Source organism: Bos taurus, chromosome 17 (assembly GCF_002263795.3).
Source record: "Bos taurus isolate L1 Dominette 01449 registration number 42190680 breed Hereford chromosome 17, ARS-UCD2.0, whole genome shotgun sequence".
Lineage (NCBI taxonomy): Eukaryota > Metazoa > Chordata > Mammalia > Artiodactyla > Bovidae > Bos > Bos taurus.
In genome coordinates this window covers 69,617,523-69,635,558 of record NC_037344.1, presented here as the reverse complement: position 1 = coordinate 69,635,558, position 18,036 = coordinate 69,617,523, and the positions used below count along the sequence as shown (strand labels likewise).

Here is an 18,036-nt window from a genome sequence, read left to right as displayed (position 1 = left end):
TTTGGGTGGCATCTGTTTTAAGAATAACCACCCCAGGAGAAATAAGTGTCCTGGTTGACTGACCGCTGTCACAAGGAGAGGGTCATAAATTGTCAGCAGGCCCCCTGGCCAGAAGATGATGTAACACCCCTAAGACCTCTGTATACATTTGTATGAAGCACCTGACTTTGATAAAAGTCAGGACTGCTGACCCCGCGTGACTTTTGCATAACATCTCAGTGTATAAAAGTAGACCATGGAAAATAAAGAATTGGGATCAGTTTCTCGAAATACTGGTCTCCCCGTGTCGCTCTCTCACTCTGGCTGAGTCTCCATCTGGAGCGCGGAACCCGCCATGCTTACTAATTATGCCTGGGCTTCTAAGATCCGAACGGGGAGGCCTCAGTGTCTCCTCTCCCTTGGGAGAATGCCTACGGCCTACGTAAGTGGTGCAAACTTCTTGTCTTGAAGTTTTATTGGTCTCCCGTGTAAACCAAGCTACTCAGCCTCTTTTCTCCACTGAATTTTCCTACTGAGCTATCCTCATTCTATTACTCTTTACATCTTTAATTAATATCTAATTGAAGCTATTGTATCCTGATCCTTGCCGACGCCGTCCCCGCTTCGAACTCCTTGGATCAGCGGAGGCTGGACCCCGGCAATAAATGGGAGATTTCAACAAATGCTTGGAATATGGAAAGAGGATGCGAGCTCTTACGAGGGCAACAGGTGGAAGCAGTGGCTGAGAAGTCTCTCAGCCAGCTAAACGGGAGGTGGGAGCCAGCTGACTTGAGAGAACCCAAGGAGGCTTCAGGCTCAAAGTCAACAGGTTATGGCAGAGGGTAGGAGCAAGAACAGGGAAGTGAAATGGGGGATTTTATTCCCAACTCAGTGGATATGAGTTTGAGCAAACTCCGGGAGACAGGGAAGAACAGGGAAGCCTGGCATGCTACAGTCCATGGGGTCACAAAGAGTTAGACACAACTGAGTGACTGAACAGCAGATTCCAAACTCGTCTGTGAGCTCACAGGCATTTTGTGCTGATGTTGTTTGTATGCCGCACACATAGTTTCCAGTATCCTTTTGTACCTGCTCAGTTTATAATAAACATAGACTCACATACCACCTTGAGCAGGGGTTGGGGAATAACTGCTCCAACCCACTGCCCCACCGCTCTCTACACTGAAGGTTGCAAAGTGAAGGCAACACTTCTCCCAGGCAGAAAACAGTATGTCTCTTCTCTAAAGAGACTGAATGAAACATCTGAGGCCAGCAAAGGCTGGTGGAGTGGATGTCGGCATCACAGAACAGAGCCCTCCTGACTCTGTTATTTCTGATTCTGCCCCACGCAAAGCTTCCAGTCAGATATTCTCATTCGGCAAAGGCACCAGAGGTAAGCCAAACCTAACTGCATAATGGCAGAGGAAACGTACACTGGCTTGATTAAACAGGGCACTTGCTAAGGGACATAAAGCTGGGAAAGCAGCTGACTTGGGATTTGAACTGAGGCCTTCCTTCCAAATCTGTGCTCTTAGCTACATGCTGTCCTGCCTCCCTCTTAGCTTGTACATCTCTTTCCCTGGGTAAATGGGACACAAATCAGCATATATACCTTTGTGTCTGTGGCCACAAGCTGACCTGGATTTTTCTGGCTCTGCTCAGGGCAGGAGTTGCTCAGCAGATATTTTTGGAGCATCATGTGTGCAAAGCTCTGTGCCACATCTTGGGCTTGAGAACGGAAGTGAGGAGATCAGCCACCTGCACCAACCCCCTCGGAACAGTTGCAGGCGAGAGAGCCGAAGCCCAGATAAAGGTTACTGGGGACACAGGGGGACCCAGCCAAGGCCTGCTCCGGGCTTGGCCCCTCAGCCCTCAGACCCCTGCAGAGTCAGCAGCTGGGCCAGGCTCTGAATTGTAATAACTAGTAGTACTTCCCGCTTCAACAGTGGGCTGGGCTGTGATGTGTCCATCGTCTTGTTTGTGCTAGGGGTCCCCAGGAATGAAATGACCCAGACCCTGGCTCACAGAAAGTGCCTTTGAGCAGATCCCAGCTGAGTGCACAAGCATCTGCTGACCCCTTGCGGTCACCATTGGATCTGCACTGGCCTGGCAGCAAGGGCCTAGGTTGCACCTCTGGGACTTTCTGCCCTGGTGACCTCATTTCTCACGTCACTTTCCTACCACTTATCTCGTGGGGTCCTCCCTACAATCCCAGCAAGTGAGGAGAGCCAGAATTCCCATTCCCGCTTCACAAACGATTGGCAACCCCCCGGGATCTAGTCCCAGATCCACCAGTAATTCCTTACCTGACCTTGGCAAGTCAATTCCCCACTCTGTCTCAGCTACCTGTTGATGAAATAAGAGAAGCGGCCTGTTCGAGGCAGCTCTGAGATTTTCCCAGTTCCCCAGACTCTCGGCAAAGAGAAGTGACTTGCTCGAGGTCAGAGTGAATCAGGGCAGAGGCACTCCCAGCGGGCAGGTCACCCCAATTCCCACAGCGGCGGGGGGCAGTGAGGGTGTCACGGCAAACAGGAGAATCAGCTTCTCCACATTTGTGTTCCGACTGTGGGCTGAAGCGCCACATGGACAGACGGATAAGTGAGTGATGGGTGGATGGATGGGAGGATAGGCGGATGGGACGAACATGTAAGAACTGTGGGATCACTCTTAGCTGCGACTGCCTCCCCTGCTCCCCAGCTATCTGCCCCTACGGTCATCTGCGGAGGCCCCTGGCAGGCTGCCCCACACCCACTTGCTGGGATCTGATGCCGCTGCCCTTGCCTGACACCCTGGAGCTGGGACCTGCCATGACGTCCCAGCATTCTCACCCAAGACTTCCTCCCTGCCGTGTCAGTGACCACATGGTCAACGGTGGTAGCCTGTGAGGAAAGTCAAGGGCCAGGGCTATGTATGGACATCTGTCACAGAGCAGTTCCTGCATCGACAATGGCTGAAATTGAGGGTGGTGCTGGAAATGAAGCTGAGCATCACTGGGGCAGCCGAATGGCAAGGGAAGAGCACGCCTTATGCATCTCACAGCCTGGTTCAAACTGAGCGACTCTGAGCAAGTTTCTTAGCTTCTCTGTGCCTCAGTTTCCTCATCTTAAAAGTGGACATGGGTCTTCCCAGGTGGTCCAGTGGTTAAGAATCCACTTTGCAATGTAGGGGGCACCAGTTTGATCCCTCGTCTGGGAGGATCCTACATGTCTTGGGACAGCTAAAGCCCACGTGTCAACTACTGAAGCCTGTGTGCCGTAGACATGCTTCACAGCAGGAGAAGCCACCACAATGAGAAGCCCGTGCTCCGCAACTAGAGAGTAGCCCCTACTCTCCCCAACTAGAGAAAGCCCGTGCCCAGCAATGAAGACTCAGAGCAGCCAAAAATAAATTTTTTTTAAAGTGGGCGTGATATCTGAAGAGTACTCTTGTGAACACTGAGGTAGGATATCAATGTCTTGCGTGTAACAGATGCTTGGTAAACAGAAGTTCCCTCCTTTTGTCCCAGGTCATGGAGAAAATCTAAAGGAACCCACTGTGCACTCAGCAAGATTTTTGAACTGGAAAGTTTTTTCCAAGTGCCCTAAAGGACTGACGTGTATCTAGTGAAAGGGGAGGAGGGAAGGAAATGCCATCAGCGAGAATTAGAGTACACCCAAAACACAAATCCCGCTAAAAGAGTATCATTCATCTGTCCCCTGCCATCAGCATGGTTCTTCAGACACAAAGGATGTTCCACAAAGGTTTCCTGAGGACCAAACTGAAGACATCTTTTCATAGCTAATGGGCAGTGGTCAGGACTCCTGTGTCCTGTTCTCCACTTCCTGGGTGGGCGTGTGCCTCATCCACATCTCTGTAACTCTCCCTCAGCCTGTCCAGCCCAGAATGGGTGACAAGTTCCCCTTAGCCACCTGGCAGAAGGGAGACCTGGAGCTCCTTCCAGTTCTCTGTGAAACAGCCAGTCTCGGGTAACTGACATCACAGCTGAGGTTCCACATCATCTGTGAACTCATGCTCCCGAGGGGCCCCGCCTCCATTTCTGACTACAGTGACGAAGACTGGGGGCTTATCACATGCCGTTTAGGAGATGGTCTTCACATTAGACAGGCTGAAGGTAGACTTTGTCGCTTACTAGCTGCCCAACCTTGGGCAGGATTCTGGCTCTCTGAGCCTCAATATCTCATCTATAAAGTGGGCTAATAAAATTACCTACTTTGTTGTTGGGAGGATTCAATGACTCATGTTTGAAAACAACTGAGCTCTGTGCCTGAAATATGAGTGCTCAATAAATGTGACTATGTCAGTGATTTTAGTTACGGGAATGGGATGCCAAGGGAGACTTCATTTAAACTAGGAGTTCCACCTGTGTGTGTGTGTTTGTGTGTCCACTGGACTAAAGAATCCCTAAGGCCGTCCTTAGCTTCAGGATTCTATTTCTCTAATATCTTCCTATCCGATACTCCTTCATTTCTCTCATTGATTTTCCTTCCCTTTTCTTTTCTCCTCTCTCCACAATTAGGCCACCTAATGCCCACAGGTTCGGCTGACCCCACCCACCCTCTGCACCTACCAGGCTTGGGGATGCCATCTTGTTCTTGCTTTAAGTCAGGAGTCACAAATGACACTTTTTTTAAATTAAGAAAAAAAAAAAAAACCTCACAGCTCCACCCTCACGCCCACCAGGAGCATCTGCATTGCTGTTCCCTTCTCTCCTTCACTGCTGCTAATGACAATATGATGATTTTCCCTACTACTCGAAAAACTATTTTTATGTAATTAATATATGCTTGCTTGCTTATAAATGCCTAATTTAAAAAGAAAAAAGAACTTGGCAAATTTCTATTAAAAAAAATTAGGGGCCTCTGCAGAATTTCATTACTTCTTGTTCCTTACTTAAATGCAAAATCCTCTGGTTTTTAATGCAAATATGGGAAGATTAAGTCCGCCCGTGAGTTAGTGGTTTATAAAGTGACTTACTAGGTAGACATCCCAAATCTCCCACCCATCTCACTCCCAGGGTTCCCCCAGTCTGCTGGGCCACAGCATAAGACTGCAAAGACCCTCTGCCAAGACCAGCCATCCAGAAGAGAGGAGAAGGGTGGGTGTGGCTGAAGGCTAGACAGGGGTGAGGCTTAGAGAGGCTGCATTAGGGGAAGATTTAGGAGGGGCAGAGTTCTCTGGAGAAAAGAGGAGCTTGGGTGGCTTCGTGGGCCTTCAGAAGACATCAGGATCCCCGAAGCCTTTCTTTCCCCTTTCTAGGTACAGTGCCAGGGAAAAGGACTGTTGTTGAAATGAAACGAATACTCAAAATATAAGAAACACATCAAAATGCTAGCAGTGGTTGGTCTAATGGAAGAGTTTTTGTTTTTGGCAGATGTAGTCATATTGCTTGTATAATAAAACTTAAAGTTTTAAAGTCAATTATTTCAATTAGTTGTGCTTAGCCAAGAAAACAGACAAAAACCTAGAAAAATAAGGTTTTGGCTCCCACTGAAAAGTAGCATATTCTCAAAGGAAGACCATTAAAAGGGAAAACAGAAGCTTCATGGACACCTGGCTCTCCATCCCTGGATGAGGACTGAGGTCCTTACCTAGCAGCTGTGGTAATGCAGAGCGACCACTCCCCGGCAGCCAGGAAACCTGCTTCTAGTTCTCTGCCACTAACTTGCTGTGTGACCTTGGGCAAGTCAAGCCACCTCTCTGGGCCTGTTTCCTCATCTGTAAAGTGAGGGGACCTGGTTAACTTTAAAAAATATGTACCGTGCCCTTACTCTGGGCACTGTGCTGAAGCTGTTTTTATTAAACAAAGGAATAATCACTTAGAAAACACTGACTGCTCAGTGTTATTGGGCATTGTGGTTACAGAGGTGAACAGATGAGTAACCCGGTCATTGACATATTCACAACATGGTCAGGAAGACAGAGCAAAGAGATGGCCAACCGCACGCTCAGTGCAGAGACACGTCAGCACACGAAGGGGAGGCCTCTGCCGGTGGGGTGGAGTGCCACAGGAGAGGCCTGAACTGAATCTTGGGGATCCCTGGCTCTTACTCTCAAAGGCTGTATAGTCTGATATAAGGCTGGGACAAATATCCAAACATCTACCTCGAAAGGCAGAGCGGAGCCACCACTGGTAAGCCAAGTTCAGAGAGAGGGGAACCCATGCGGCTTGGGCTGGGTTGTGGAGGGGCAGGCAGGAGGCAGATCAGAGAAGCTTGTGAGGGGCTGGTGGGGAAATGGCATTGGGATAAACCTTGGAGGGTGAAGAGAACTTCCTCAGAGCCCTGAAGATCATTCTAGATGAGGAGCCTGCAGATGCAGCTGGGGCAGCGGGCAGGCCAGAGCGGCAGGGCTGGCAAGGCTGGAAGCTAACTGAAGGCACTGTGGTGAGAGCCCGTGGAATGATGGGCCCTGGGCTGAGTGCTCCGCAGCCTCACGCCGGTTCTCAGAGGCAGGTTCCCTCACTGCTGCCTCGTTTTTTCACATAAGGAAACAGAGGCTCAGAGAGGTTACAGACTCACAGCTGATGGACGGCAGAAACAGCCCTTAACCCAGGTCTGCCTGATGCCCCACCTTGACTCAACACTGGAATGCCAGGCAGTGGCATTACCAAGCCCTTCCCATACAAGGTACCACTGTCCCAGCACACCTGGCCTGGCATTGCACCAAACACGTGGGTACCAGAGTTCAATTCCTGCCTTAACCTTGGAAGCTGGCTCAATTCAGCCCTTTCCACTTGGGCAGCTACAGGACTATCAGGATTGCCTTCACCAGAAAAGGGGGGATGGGACTGGGCAAGAAATAGCAGCATTGCCAAGCGGCTTTGTGCTCCACTGTCCACAGGTCTCATTTATTGCTGTTCTACAATGGTGTAGACTGGCTCACTTCCAGCTTGTCTCCAGTCAGCCTAGCGTCGTCATGGCCCCAGGATGGACCACTCTGCCTTGACTAGGGTGGCTGATTTTTCCTGTTAGGCTGAGGTTTTAATGGGACCTTGTTCCCTCGGATGCTATCCAGGTACTGCCGGATGTTCGTGGATTCCCGTCGCCAGCGCCCCAACTTTCTGAGCTGGTCTGTCATGAATTTCTTTTTCAGGTGGTCATACAAGTGGTTCATCTTTTTCTTGGTCTTGTCTGCAGCTCTTATCTTACAAAAAGCAGAGGTGAGATTACTTCACAGTAAGAGAGGGATCTGTGCTGCTGCTACGAGGTGGAAAAGGAGCCAGATGAACTCAGTATTCCATCAATAACTTGGCTCACAGGGAGCTCCATTTCCCTGTTTGTAGAGGGCCTCTAGCCAGCTCACTCCTGTGGTACCTTCTGACAGTCTGCAGCCTCAGAGCCTAACATCTCTATTTGGAGAATGGTCAGAAAGAGGGAGGGAAAAGGGTGCATCTTGTAACCCCCTTCCTTAACTCTTATCACTCAGTCCCTATTACTCACTTGGTGCCCCCCACATATTGTCGGTGACACCCCCTATGTCACACTGAACTGGACTTCTTTTTGGCCACACCACACAGCTTGTGGGATTCTAGCTCCTGGATATGAATTGAACCTGTGCCCTCAACAGTGAAGCACAGAGACCTAACCACTGAACCACCAGGGAATTCCCTACTTATTTCTTCTATTACAATATATTGCCAAAGTCCCCACAGGGCATAGCCATCCCAGTTGAGAACCATGGCCACACATGCAGGGATACCAGCCATTATCCACTGTTCTCAGAGCACTGTTCAGAGGGTTCCCAACACACTAGATATTTGCTGCCCTCCTGGAGGCCCTGAGAAATCAATGGCTGGCCAGAGCCATCTCCTCCCCTAATGGGAGAACTGTGTGTGGGAGAAACACTGCTCTAATTCCACTACACCATGCCACTGGAAGTTTAGCAGAGAGACACTCACACCTCTACTCTTCTTTTGGTCTCGGTGACATTTAAGATCTGCCACCATCTCTTCAATCTTTCCCACTGTTTTCAATGTCAGAATCTCATGGGTCCCTCCAGATTTGGTCCTGGAACGTGGAGAGGGACTCAAAAAAGTCAAGAAGGGTACAGCAGCTTAACTCTGGCCCCCTGCTCTAGTGGAAAAAACGGGCACATTCTCAGAGTCCATCAAGTTCACTAGTCTCTTCCTCATGCCCAAAACACTGCCTGTCCCAAGTGAGCCCTGAAGATGCATTTAATGAATTAATCAGTCAGGGCCTGTGGGATGATGACACTGTGGTTGCTCTCTTCTTCTGAGGGTTTTTGGGTAAGCAGGTCAAACCTTTCTTGTCCATAAGCAAAAAGTAGAAAAATCTCAGTTCTCATGTGGAAAAGTGGGAGATAATCCCTGAAGGTAAAAAAAAAAATGACCAAATGGTGTCAATGCCAATTCAAACTCTAGAAGCAAGACTTGTTTTTACAGGAGATTGTAGGAATACACTCAGGGGCTCCTTAAATAGATAGGTAATGTGTTTTGAGGGAAAAAAATCCCACAGGAACCAAGAGATGTGGAATCTTCCTTGGCTCCTTTAAACAAGGAATAGCTATGACACTTGGGTGAATCAGTAACCTGAAGTCTCAATTGTCTCCTCTGTAAAAGAGGCTTGTATTAGAGCACCTTGATGGCCTCCTACCACTTCTAAGATCTGAGAGCTCCCTCCAAGGTTTCCGGGAGAGTGAAATGAACATGGATCAAGCCACTAACACCCTCTAATGGAAAGGCTTGTGATGACTTTACCTCCATCTCATAGATTCGCTGTGCACTGAGGTTGTCACGTATTATCACCCGAGATAAGTGGCTCTTGGGTAAAAATTTTTTCACTGCTGCTTCACTGGAATTCATTAAGCTGGAGAGGGAGGAGAAGGTGGTACAGGCTTGATGGCTGGGGTCAAGACTAGAACACAACCTGATCTGATGGGATCCCGGGGTAGTGGCTGACCCTTCCTCAAGTTTCTTGGGAGAGGCACTGCCTTGTCATAACTGTCAGAGGAGCAAGGGAGTAGGCTTAGGTTTCTTCCTGTGGAGTATGTGTGCCTAAGGGGTGTTTCTTGGAAGATGCTGAGAGGAAAATAAAATCCTGAGAAGGATGTAGAAAGGTCAGAGTAATCCATAAAAGAAGTGTCAAGAGGGACTTATAAGTGTCCAAAGGAGCAGTCAACTGAAGAAAATGCAGGATGAAATGGGAGGCAAAGGTCTTAGAGGAAAGAAGCAAAGTCAGAGGGATAAATTTGACGAGGGTTGGGGAGGGGCACTGTTCAGCCTAGGTCTAAGGGAGATCCCGGTGGGGAAGGTCAAAGGAATCAGGAAAAAAGAGAATAAAATCCCTGGACACAGGTTATGTTGGTTAATTGGGAAATTCTAAGGGAAAAGGGTTTGGGAAAAGTCTAGAAAGGTAAAGAAAGTCTGAAGTGGACAAACACTTGAGGAGACTCTGGAGGGTGAGAAACAAAAGTTGGGATGGGGTACGGTAGAATGAAGCCAGGTGCTCCAGGCTAAACTAGAGGTAACAATTTGGTTAAAATGAGGAACTGGTCAAAAATGGATAATACCAGGCATTGAGTTTTCACTTTTGATAATTTGGTGACACCATGAAGTGGTTTTGCAACTATATAAATATTTTTTGCTTACTTGAAAATAATTATTCATAATATTTTCTTTCTAAAATTTGGAAACTATTTAAATATACAATAAGGAAGCAACTAAATAAATTGTGATTAGGCCATACAATAAAATACTAAGCAGCTATGGATAAAACAGACATCCACAGTGTATGGGGGGGGGGGGCGGGGCAAGTTTACAAAATAATAAACTTTTTTTGTGACATATTCCCTCTCTACCACTAAAAAAAAAAATGCAAAAGCATGTTGCAGTATGCATTTATGAATAAATCTGAAACAATATACACCACAATGGTAACAGTGATTGTCTCTAGCCATTCATTATGCTCATCTGATTTTTCTATAAGTGTATATTATTCTGATAGGACAATAGTACAATTTTTAAAGGATAAAACACTTCGAAGGACTAAAAAACTCTTTATCCTAATTCATTTTCAGCCCGTTTGGAACAGTGATTGTCTCCAGATTATTCATTTTGCTTGTCCATCTGATTTTTCTAGAAGTGCATACTATTTTCACAGAAAAAAAAAAAAAGGGACAAATTTTAGAGGATAAAACATTTCGAAGGATTAAAAAAATTTCCCCCTAATTCATGTTCAGCCAGTTTGAAACTGTGCTTTTCTGAATGCTTTTACATCTACAAACAAGTAGAAAGAAACACCCTTTATCTCCCATTTATAATTTTTCCGACAGAAAAGACATGAGGGGATAGAAAAGACTCCTTTAGAGATCAAGATGCTCACAATCAAAAGTCCCCCGAATTCTGCTGGGGGTAAAAAAAAAGCGTAAAATACCTAAAGATACACTAAACAGTTCACCCACTCAATGGTGCACCAAATTACCAATACTTCCTGGGAAGGGGGGCGGGGGGGCGGGGAGATAAAGGCCATGACAGGAAATACTCCCTTTCAAGTAGTAAAGATCATTTTGAAACATAAGGCTGCCAGAGCAAGGCCTCTGTGGGAGCCTGGGCAGGGGTGCGGGGTGCGGGGTGCGGGGGCGGGTACTCTGAGGGAGTGTGAAATGGAGGAGGCGAGGGGAAGCTGAGGTCTATGGGGACATGGCCACGGCTGAGGGAACGAACGGCTTTCCCTGGGTCACTGCGGAAAGCAGACTGAGGAAAGCGTCAGGCCTGAGAGAACCTGGGCCTCACCCGGCTGGTAAGGAAGTTCGACTCGGCCCAGGGGGCGCTAGGAACCTTCTGGACAGACGACGTCAAGCCTGGGAGACTACAGGCCGGGCCCGGGCGTTCGGAGGATATACGGGTTGAGTTGGGAATCTCAGCCTCCTTCAGAGTCCGGGCTGAGGGCGTTCGGGCTCCGGAGAGGGTGAAGACCTGGACTGGGACATTCAGACTCTCCTGGGGTCTAAGAAAAGCCCCGGCTCTGAGGCGCCCAAGGTTCTGCAGAGCCAGGACCAAGATCCCCGCGGCTGCCTGAGGGAACAGAAGTCTGAGAGAGTTCGGCTTCCCCGTGGGTCCGGGCTCTGACGAACGCTCTGGGTACCCGGGCCGCACCTGAAGAGAACAAGCGGCTGCGCGGTCCGCGGCCGCAGGAAGCAAATCTTCGGCTGGCTCCCTACGTGAGTGTCCCGGCGGTTACTGAGCCTACTGTGCCGGAAGAAGGCCGACGCCGGGTAGGTGCCAGAACTGCTGGTCGCCTGAGGGGCGACCGCACCGGCAACGGGCGAGTCTAGGTTCCATGTGACCGAGGGCCGGAGCTGCTGGCCAACCGCTGAGTTTTCGTCTCCCGCTTTGGCGAGCAACTCGGGAATGGGAGCCTCCTCGGGGTCCATGTTCTTCTGAGCGCGCGCAGACACGGAGTGAGCGCCTGCGCAGACGCGGTGCGCGGAGCACGGCACGTTGCCCGGGAGACACGCAAGGAAGGCGGGACCAGGGGGTGGGGTGGGGTGGGGTGGGGTGGGGCGGGCCGTGTGGGCGTAGCCCGGAAGCCTGCGGATGCGGCCGGATTGTCCCTTGGCGACTGCCGTGGCGCCGCCCGGTGCGTTGCCATGGAGACGGGCTGGGCGAGAACTAGTGGGCTGCGGCACGCAGAGCCCGGACCCTACTTTTCGACTAGGACTGCTCGGGTTCCCGCGTGATCGCAGGGCGGTGGCTGGTGAGTCCGGGCCTGGCAGCTCCAGGACGGGGAAAACGAGGCCGGGGTTTCTCCGGAGACCCGGCACGGCGCATCTCTTTCTGCAACAAGGGACCATTGCTATGGAAACCGGAGCCCCTGGCCGGTGGGGACAGTGGCTCCTGGGTCGTGACCGATCTCCTCTGACCCGGAGACGCTCGCCCAAGGTTGCTTCCTGAATGCACTTGCCCTCCCGCCCGCGAGAGAGAGGTAAGACCCCGAGGTCTTGACACAGCGGGCAAATAAGCCCATTCCAACTCCAACTCCCCGGGAAATCTACCTGACTCACCCCTGAAGTGGCGCCTTTCTCCCATCAACCCTTGGACTATGTTCCACGTTTTATAACCCAGTATTAACGAAAGCCGCATGGCGTTTGCCCACTTTTCTCTCTAGAAAGATCGGCTGTTTTGAGCCTTGCTTTGTGACCCTAGACAGGTCCTTTTCCCCACTCTGCCTCACTTTCCCCGTGTATAAAATGGAGATATTAACCCCAGACACCGGCTTGCTATGCTGTTTTGTAGGCTGTAGAATTGTGACACTGAGATGCCGCCGAGTCGCTCTTTCTCCCGCTCTCTCCCCCTCAAGTTAAAAGTTCTTCAGATCTTTGGGTCATTTCTTCAGGCGATCTTTGCAACTCTGTAGCCCCAGCCTGAAGTAACTCCGTTTACTTTTCATTCTCATAATGCCCTAGATTTTAACTTCCCTAACAACAGCAACAGTAGTTAATTATGTGCCAGGCCCTGTGTTAAACACTTTACATGGATTACCTCATTTAATCCTCACACCATTCTTTTTTTTTTTTGAAATGTCACATTTAATGTTTTCACCACTGTACTTCAGACCTACATTGTACAAAGTGACCAGTAAGTATGCCACAGTAATTAACCAACCTCTGAGATGTACTTTCACACCAGTGTCTTGGGCTCTTTTGATACTAAACACGTTTCTCATTCAGTTGAATTGAGATGCTGCAGTTGGGTTCTCAGGAGCCTTGTGAAAAAAAAACAAGCATACCACACCATCTTTGTTTAGTAAGTCAGTATTTGTTTCTTGCACAACAAACATTTACTTCATTGAAATTAAACTTCCAAATGTAACTTATTAATAGTCTTCAGGTTCAGCTCAGATCACTCAAGATGCAAATTCTCTGCTAAATCCAGATAACTTAACAATAATTTTAGCAGTTAATCATCCATAACACACACCAAGGTCTTTCTCCTAGAGCAGTTTTAGGTATTCATTGTACAGGTGAAAAATGATCTTCAATTTTCTTCTCTTTTTAATCTAAAAGTTGGAAGGGAAAAGATTTTTTAGGGTAGGCACTATTATCCCTATTGCTCAACTCTGTTGCACCCATAATTGCCTATTTAATGTCTGTCTTTCCCATGAGACTTTGAGTTCTGTGAGAGAGGGGGCCATGGCTGTCTTGTACATTTCAGTATCCCCAGCACCTACCACAGTGCCTGATAAGTGTTTCTTGATTAGCATGAAAATGACTTTCCTCTCATCACTATCCTCACCTTCCAGAGCAGTGTCTTCTCACCACACATTTTGTCCCTGTAATGAACGGCAGCCTCCCCTAATTCCTGTTGCCCGCTGGGCACTAGTTTTGGGGGCCTTCTGTCCACTTCTCTCTGAGTTTTCAGGTGATGAGGCTCCAGAACATCCCTTAGCATTTGGGCTTCCAGTTGGTTGAGGGTCGGGCTTTTCCTCTGCCCCTGGTAGCTCAGACTGTAAAGAATCTGCTTTCAATGCAGGAGATCCAGTTTGATCCCTGGGTAGGGAAGATCCCCTGGAGAAGGGAATGGCTACCCACTCCAATAATCTTGCCTGAAAAACATAGATAGAGGAGCCTGATGGGCTACCGTCCTTGGGGTCTCAAAGACTGAGTGACTTTCACTTTCACTTCACGAAAGACTTTCAGAACAAACCAGTCCCATCCGCCCTACCTACCTGGGGTGAGCCTACTGCACTGGACTCTGGGGGTACTGGCAGGTAGGATTTGTCTAGGCAGCCTTTGACCTTCCTCTCTAGCAGCCTAAGAACCACCCTCACCTCCAGCCAGCTCCTCTCCCGAATTCTAGAGAAACATGGCCAGAGATCCCATCTTTTCCAGAAAATCTCTCGGGAGGCAGAGTCTTGGTTGTTGGAGTCATTTCTTCATTCAGCAAATATTTTTAAGCACCTGCTTGTGGGAACATGCAGCTTGGCACTGGCGATATAGTAGGAACAAAGGCAGAAACGGTGATAAACCATGAGAACTCACACACAGGGCATGGCAAAAGCACATCTTCAGGAAATGTTAGGAAGGAGGGCACCTGGGACCTGCCTGGAGCTGGTATTTGATCACGTGTAGGGGAGGGGTATAGTCCCAGAAAGTTTCCCTCCGGAAGTGGCTCTTGGCCAAGATCCCAATGCTCAACAGTTCTCTGCTGAATGGGACAGACTAGGACTTGCCAGGCTTGTAAGGAAAGGGGGTTCTGGACTGAGAGCAGGAAGGGCCCTAGAACAGAATAGGACTCAGCCCAGCCGAGGCCCTTCAGGACATGAGAAAGGTTAAAAGCGGGGTGGAGAGATGGGCAGGGAGCCAGGCCACAAGTGACCTTGACAGCCACACTGAGGGGCCCCACTGAGTTACATGAAGCAGGGGGCCCTGAACTGGGGCTCCTCATCTGTCTCCTCTCCCTCCCTGCAGTTTTCCATGGACACAGCCTAGCAGGAAGAGGGCGCCTTTATGTCTCACGGGCCGCTGACCCACTGGCCTGATGACAGCATCCCCGTGTGCCTTCCCAGTTCAGTTCCGGCAGCCCTCGGTCAGTGGCCTCTCACAGATCACCAGTAGCCTGTATATCAGCAGCGGGGTGGCCGCCAACAACAGGCTCATGCTCTCCAGCAACCGCATCAGCACGGTCATCAATGTCTCAGTGGAGGTGGTGAACGCCTTGTACGAGGACATTCACTATGTGCAGGTGCCCGTGGCCGACACGCCCACCTCGCGGCTCTGTGACTTCTTCGACCCCATCGCAGACCACATCCACAGCGCGGAGATGAAGCAGGGCCGCACCCTGCTGCACTGCGCCGCCGGCGTCAGCCGCTCGGCTGCCCTCTGCCTCGCCTATCTCATGAAGTACCACGCCATGTCCCTGCTGGACGCCCACACGTGGACCAAGTCCTGCCGGCCCATCATCCGGCCCAACAACGGCTTTTGGGAGCAGCTCATCCACTATGAGTTCCAGCTATTTGGCAGGAATACCGTGCACATGGTCAGCTCCCCCGTGGGCATGATCCCTGACATCTACGAGAAGGAGGTCCGTCAGATGATTCCACTCTGAGCCATTCCGCCAGCACGTGCCCCAGGGTCACTGATCTTCCACCAAGATCTGTGCTCAGACACCCTCCTTTTATCAATACAGGAAAACCAGGTGACACCTTTTATAAGGGCAAGGAAAAAGGAAGCGTGCTGTAAGCTCTTAATCTTATCATTCACATCTTTAAAGAGTCAGCTTACTACATGTAAGATGGTGAAGATAAGTTTTCTCCCCAGTGAGTGACAGGTCATGGCTGCTGACCAGAGGGGAGGGTGAACCAGGTGGTGCCCAGGTCAAGTGGACCAGCGCCCAGTGCACGTGGCAAGTCTGGAATCCTGCAGTCTTCCCCATGACCAACTAACTAACTGAATAAGTCTAATTAACTAACAATAAGATAACTAACTGAATGAGTCTTTCACAATTCCACCTCATTCTTTCGAACCCAAAGCCAGCCTTAAGCATCATGGCACCTCCTGTGCTTCTCACGGTTTAGGTGCCAACCTACTGGATGAGTAGCCTTCAAGCAGTGTTCCAGAAACTCTGGGAGCCCCAAGGCAACCCTGCTTTCACCTTTAGCCACCATTGGCCAAGTCTGGTTTTCTGGATGGATTGGACTTACACATAAGATAGTTTTCAAAGGATGCATTCTGTTGTGTTAAATTTTTTTTAACATTTTTTTTTTATTTGAGCACTGCTCTACACGGCAAGCTCTTCTCCAGCTTTTGATGAAAAGTGGCATTGGTCTCTGTTTCGGGGCACGTGTTGGAGAGCAGGCCTGACATCAGGCCTCAGCCCAGAAGGCTGGAGCTGTGAACCGAAACGCAGCCTTGTCACCTCCTGCTCATGTGACCTGTGGCCTCATGGAGCCTGAGTTTCCTCATCCCAGTGATGACAGCCCTTTCCTCTTAGGGTCGTCGTGAGGATCAGTGCTTCCTTAGCGCAGTGCCCCAGCGCGTGGTAGGTGCTTGTGTGACCAGCCGCTCTCCGCACGAATGATGCCCTGGCCCCACTGGCCCGGGTCTGAGAGTCATCCTCACAACAGCAGCTCCCTGCATCTGTGTACAGCCCCTTATTGCTCAGAAAGTGCTCTTTCCAAAAGTTGTCCTGCATGGGGAAAAAACGGTTTCAGTCTTCGCGCACCCCTGCCTTGCAGGAGGCCTAGATCTCAGAGCCTTTTCAGGTTTCCCACTGTGTTTAGCCCCCATGTCACCTGGGAGTCCTAGAACAAGGAGCACACATCCGGCTTCTCCCAAAGGGCCTTGTTTAGATCACCGGCCACGAGAGCCAGCCCTGGCCTAGCTGGCTGCTGGGGTCCACGGGGGCGTGTGCCAAAGGGATGAATAAGCAAACCTCACCTGAAGGTCCTGAAATCCAGGGTGGGTCCAAGGTGTGCAAGGATCTGGGTCAAGACCAGCTATTCTAACCCAGAGGTTTTCAAACCGAAGGACAACTGCTCCATCTGGGTCCAGAGCCCGGTGGAGGCCAAACACGCCTTCTCTCCACGCCCACCCCTCCCCTGCTTTCACAAAGAGCCTGCCCACAGGTGTCATTTTAGGGTCGGGGGAGACCTGTCTCATTTTCTCGAAGGATAAACAGACCCACAAACACCAGAGCTGGTGTGGCGAGGCCCCCACAAAGCGGAAGAAACCCATCTGAAAGAAACCCAGGTGGAAAATTTCGTTGAAAGCATTTTTTTTTTTTAAGAGAAGTTTATTTGGGTCTATTTTGTTTCAGGTTCTAAAATGGTTAAATCAACATACCATAAAAGTAACTGTGTCCTGTGTAAGGTTCTATGTGTTTTAACACGTTTGTGTCACTACCTCCACAATCAGGATGCAGAGCAGTTCCGTCCCCTCAGAATTCCCTTATGCTGGCCCTTTGCCCCACCCCAGCCTCTGGCAAACCCGTCTCTGTTCTCCATCCGTACAGATTTGCCTTTTCCAGAAGCTCACATACATAGGTCATAGCGGGTGTAGCCTCTGGAGACGCTTCTTTGAGTGTGTCTGAGGCTCACACGTGTTGCCTTTCGTGGCCGTGTGCTTTTCCTTTGCACGGGTGTGCCAGGTGTCTTACTTTCACCTACTGAAGGATATTTGGCTTGTTTCCAGTTTTTGGCAATTTTGAATAAAACTGCTACAGATACTTGTGTTTAGGTTTCTATATGAACAGAAAATTATCTAAGGTATGTACCTAGGAGTGAGATTGCTCAGTCATATAGTAAAGGTTTAACTTTAAAAAACCACCAGATTTCCAGAGTATCTACTTTTTTGCCTTCCACTATGAGATCGGTTCCTCTCCGGTCTTTGGAACGGCCAGTGTTTTTTATTTTAGCCGTTCTTACAGGTGTGTGGTGTTAACTCCTGTGATTCTGATTTGCACTTCCCATGTGGCTGATGATATTAAGCCTGTTCTTGTGTGTTTAATTGCCTTCCATGTTCCCTCTTTGGTGAAGTGTCTATTCAACGATTTTACCCATTTTTAAATTGAGTTGTTGTCTCACCATTGAAGGTTGGGAATTCTTTGAATATTCTGGATTGTTGTTGTTCAGTCATTAAGTCGAGTCTGACTGTTTGCAACCCCATGGACTGCAGCACAGCAGGCTTCTCCTGAAGTTTGCTCAAGTTCATGTCCATTGAGTTGGTGGTACCATCCAGCCATCTCATCCTCTGTCACACCCTTCTCTGCCTGCCCTCAATCTTTGCCAGCATCAGGGTCTTTTCCAAGAGAGTCATCTCTTCACATCAGGTGGCCAAAGTATTGAAGCTTCAGCTTCAGCATCAGCCCTTCCAACAAATATTCAGGGTTGATTTCCTTTAGGATTGACTGGTTTGATCTTCCAGTCCAAGGGACTCTCAAGAGTCTTCTGGATACAAGCCCTTTATCAGATATGGATCTGTAAGTATTTTCCCCCTAATCTAGCATGTCTTTTCTAGCTGCTCTTTAAAGTGTCTCCTGCAGAGCAGAAGTGTTATATGTGGATGAAGTGCTACTTTCCAGATTTTCCTTTTATGGATTAT

The 18,036-nt window shown here is 49.3% G+C and overlaps 2 protein-coding genes across 3 annotated transcripts; one reads left to right on the top strand and one right to left on the bottom strand.

The window, feature by feature from the left end:
• Positions 1-6,798: 6,798 nt before the first annotated feature.
• Positions 6,799-11,455, bottom strand: C17H5orf52 (chromosome 17 C5orf52 homolog). 2 transcript variants are annotated; one of them, NM_001145133.1, is given in 3 exon segments: positions 6,799-7,122; positions 8,696-8,804; positions 11,093-11,443. In NM_001145133.1, coding segments are annotated over 3 exon segments (585 nt in total). In that variant the 5' UTR covers positions 11,371-11,443; the 3' UTR covers positions 6,799-6,924.
• Positions 11,456-11,592: 137 nt separating this feature from the next.
• On the top strand, positions 11,593-17,160 carry DUSP18 (dual specificity phosphatase 18). Its single transcript, NM_001034259.1, is given in 2 exon segments — positions 11,593-11,921; positions 14,407-17,160. A coding segment is annotated over 1 exon segment (567 nt). The 5' UTR covers positions 11,593-11,921; positions 14,407-14,476; the 3' UTR covers positions 15,044-17,160.
• The last annotated feature ends 876 nt before the right edge of the window (positions 17,161-18,036 follow it).

Excerpts from the sequence above, each read along its gene's own strand:
- C17H5orf52 (XM_059876183.1), bottom strand. The coding sequence starts at position 11,370 with ATGGACCCCGAGGAGGCTCCCATTCCCGAGTTGCTCGCCAAAGCGGGA. Across the intron at positions 7,118-11,092 it reads CAGCCGCTTGTTCTCTTCAG|AGCTGCAGACAAGACCAAGA; the intron begins GTGCGGCCCGGG and ends TTGTAAGATAAG.